We start from the raw sequence: 2,913 nt of genomic DNA on the forward strand, positions 1-2,913 counted from the left end.
CCTTCCTTCCTTCCTTCCTTCCTTCCTTCCTTCCTTCCTTCCTTCCTTCCTTTCTTTCTTTCTTTCTTTCTTCCGGATGTGACAGAGCTTGTTTCCTTTCCCTCCGATTTTTAAAGGCTGCAATGGCCAGTTATTGTACAGGAGACACAGTCTACCCTGCACCATGGGTTGCTTCACTAGAAGCTTCTAGAACTTTGAATGGCTCCCTATTTCTCTCCCTTTATTAAGACACAACCAAGATAGGCCTCTGCAAAGAGAAAAATTTTCTGTGGCTGCTTCACGAGTGGGCAGTGCGACAGAGGCTTGGCCTCTGGCACGATTAAAATGGGGATCCTTCTCCAAGAAAATGTTATTGAATGTTGACAGAAAGACAGCATCAATTGTTAATATGGGACTTTACTCAACATTACCTTAGGGACGGGGAGGCGAATGTCATTAAACTGGCAGAAGCCGCCATGCCGAAGTGGCAGTCCTTTACTCCGTATGTTAGTCAATACAATTACTTTGGAGTAAGTTGTTGGTGGATGGCTCCCCAAATAAGCTACTGAAGGCCTTTCCGAGGGTGGGGGGACATCCCCCCCCCCGAGGAAAGCTTTTTGGGCAAACTGAAACCAGTTTGGTATAGTAGTTAAGTGCACAGACTCTGATCTGGGAGAACCGGGTTTGATTCCCCACTCCTCTGCTTACACCTGGCTGGATGACCTTGGGCAAGCCATAGTTCTGGCACAGTTGTTCTGGAAAAAGAGCAGTTCCTGTCAGAGCTCTCTCAGCCCCACCTACCTCACAGAGTGTCTTGTTGTGGGGAGGGGAAGGGAAAGGAGTTTGTAAGCCGCTCTGAGACTCCGCTGGATAGTGAAGGGCAGGGTATAAATCCAATCTCTTCTCTTCTTCTCCTTCTAAATAGAGTAATAAATTTTACATTCTGTTTATTTTGTTTATAGGGTGATCCTGGCAAGAAAGGTGAAGAAGGAGACAAAGGTGCTGATGTAAGGATTCTGTCAACTCAGTAATGTTGATTATGTTTTCACACACACACACACCCCCAGCATAACAACATGAGAATTACACTGCTGGATAGGGTTGCCACCTGTCCCCTGCCGCCAGGCCTAACCTCCCCACTGCCAATCAGCTGACCGGCAGGACTTACCCGGAAGAAGAGCGTGGCCCAGTTGACATTGCAGTGACATGTCTGTGTCACTTCTGATGTGACCAGGAAGTGATGTAATCATGTTGGCGACATCAGGGCGGTGCTCTGGCATTTGGGCAAAAACTCTGAGGTAGAAGCCAAATTTACCATAGAGTTTTGCCTAAATACCAGAGCGTTGCCCCAATGTCACTACATGATGACATCATTTCTGGGTCATGTCAGAAGTGATGTAAACACGTCACTGCAATGCCGGCTGGGCCTCCCTCTCACTCCCAGTAAGTCCTCCCACATCCCTGGCAACCCTATTGCTGGATCAGACCAAAGATTTAACATTCTGTTTCCAAAACGTTGCTAGCTGAATGCCTCTGGGAAATTCACAAGGCTCTCCTCAGCATCTGGTAATCCAAGGTATTCTGCTGCTATATATGGAGGCTCTGTTTAGCTATCACAGCTAATTGCCGTGGACAGAACCTACCCTCCATGAAATATATCCAAACTCTTTTTGAAGGCCAGGCTCACATGGCATTGTTCTGGACTGGAACGCCAGAGGGGGGTAACTGTGGCTCAGACAAGTAAGGGGTATCTGGACTGGGACTATGAGATTAGGAAGGAAGGCTTAACTCATCCAGCCATTTCTTCAACAGCAAGTTCCTCCTCCTGGGCTACTTTCTACGTCAAAAGGGGAAAAAAGACACAGAAATTATGTTGGAGTCTTATTTTGTCAAATTGTATTTTTGTGTTTTTATGCTTTGGATCCCTGACGGAGAGAAAAGCGGGGTTCAGATACTTAAATATACACATATAAAAACAAATTGTGACTCCTTAATAGCAGGATTAATTTTTGTAAATGAGAGACATAATTTGAGAGCACGCTTAAACGTTTTGGTCCCCTCCCTCCTTCTCTCTCTCTCTGTTGTAGGGTGAAGGAGTCCAGCAGCTTCGAGAAGCACTGAAGATTTTAGCTGAGAGGGTGTTAATTTTAGAACACATGATCGGGATTCACGGTGAGTGTCGGACAAGTCCTTAGCCTGTCTAGAGAATGCAGAGCTGAGCTTACCACTGACAGTTCCTGGCACGTTACCTCCCCTCTCTGTTCCGCAGTGCTGAGGACTAGAGAAGTGGTTTACACATTTACATTTCTCCCTGGAAAAGGGACATTAGAATTCTGTTCTATAAAACCATGTTATGGGAAGTATCCTGGGGTTTTGTGCCCTGATCTGGATAGCCCAGGCTAGCTTGATCTCTTCAAATCTCAGAAGCTAAGCAGGGTTAGCCCTGGTTAGAACTTGGATGGGAGACCACCAAGAAAGTGCAGAGGCAGGCAATGGCAAACCACCTCTGAATGTCTCTTACCTTGAAAACCCTCTGAGAATCACCATAAATCAGCTGAGATTTGATGGCAGTTCACAAACACATTGTGGCTTTGTAGGTGGTAGGACTTCTCTGGTTATTTCTGTGATGAGGCACAGCAAAGCTGATTTGGGCTCTGAGCAGCCTGCTGACGGCTCTGACTAACTTTCATTGATCTGTATGTTTTTATCCTGTCTTGCCTTAAAGTTGATCAGGTTCTACACCATCACCCCATTTCCATTTTGTGACTCTGTCTTTGCAGCTGTATCTTTAACAGCGAGTGATTTTCAGGAAGAATAATCATGTATGTAATAAAGGAAAACAACAGAATGGGAAGGACTAGAGATTTCTTCAAGAAAACTGGAGAAATCAAGGAAACGTTCCATGTAAAGCTGGCCATGATAAAGGACAAAAAC

At 45.6% G+C, this 2,913-nt stretch overlaps 1 protein-coding gene across 1 annotated transcript in view; it reads left to right on the forward strand.

Moving 5' to 3' along the window:
• The window catches only part of COL26A1 (collagen, type XXVI, alpha 1), a 222,597-nt gene extending 220,423 nt beyond the window's left edge, over positions 1–2,174 (forward strand). The window contains exons 11-12 of the mRNA XM_015407977.1: positions 942–986; positions 2,067–2,174. Coding sequence (XP_015263463.1) covers positions 942–986; positions 2,067–2,174 — 153 coding nt within the window. The remainder of the gene's footprint in view (positions 1–941; positions 987–2,066) is intronic.
• Positions 2,175–2,913: the final 739 nt, after the last annotated feature.

Source organism: Gekko japonicus, unplaced genomic scaffold (assembly GCF_001447785.1).
Source record: "Gekko japonicus isolate JY-2015 unplaced genomic scaffold, Gekko_japonicus_V1.1 scaffold1, whole genome shotgun sequence".
Classification (NCBI taxonomy): Eukaryota; Metazoa; Chordata; class Lepidosauria; order Squamata; family Gekkonidae; genus Gekko; species Gekko japonicus.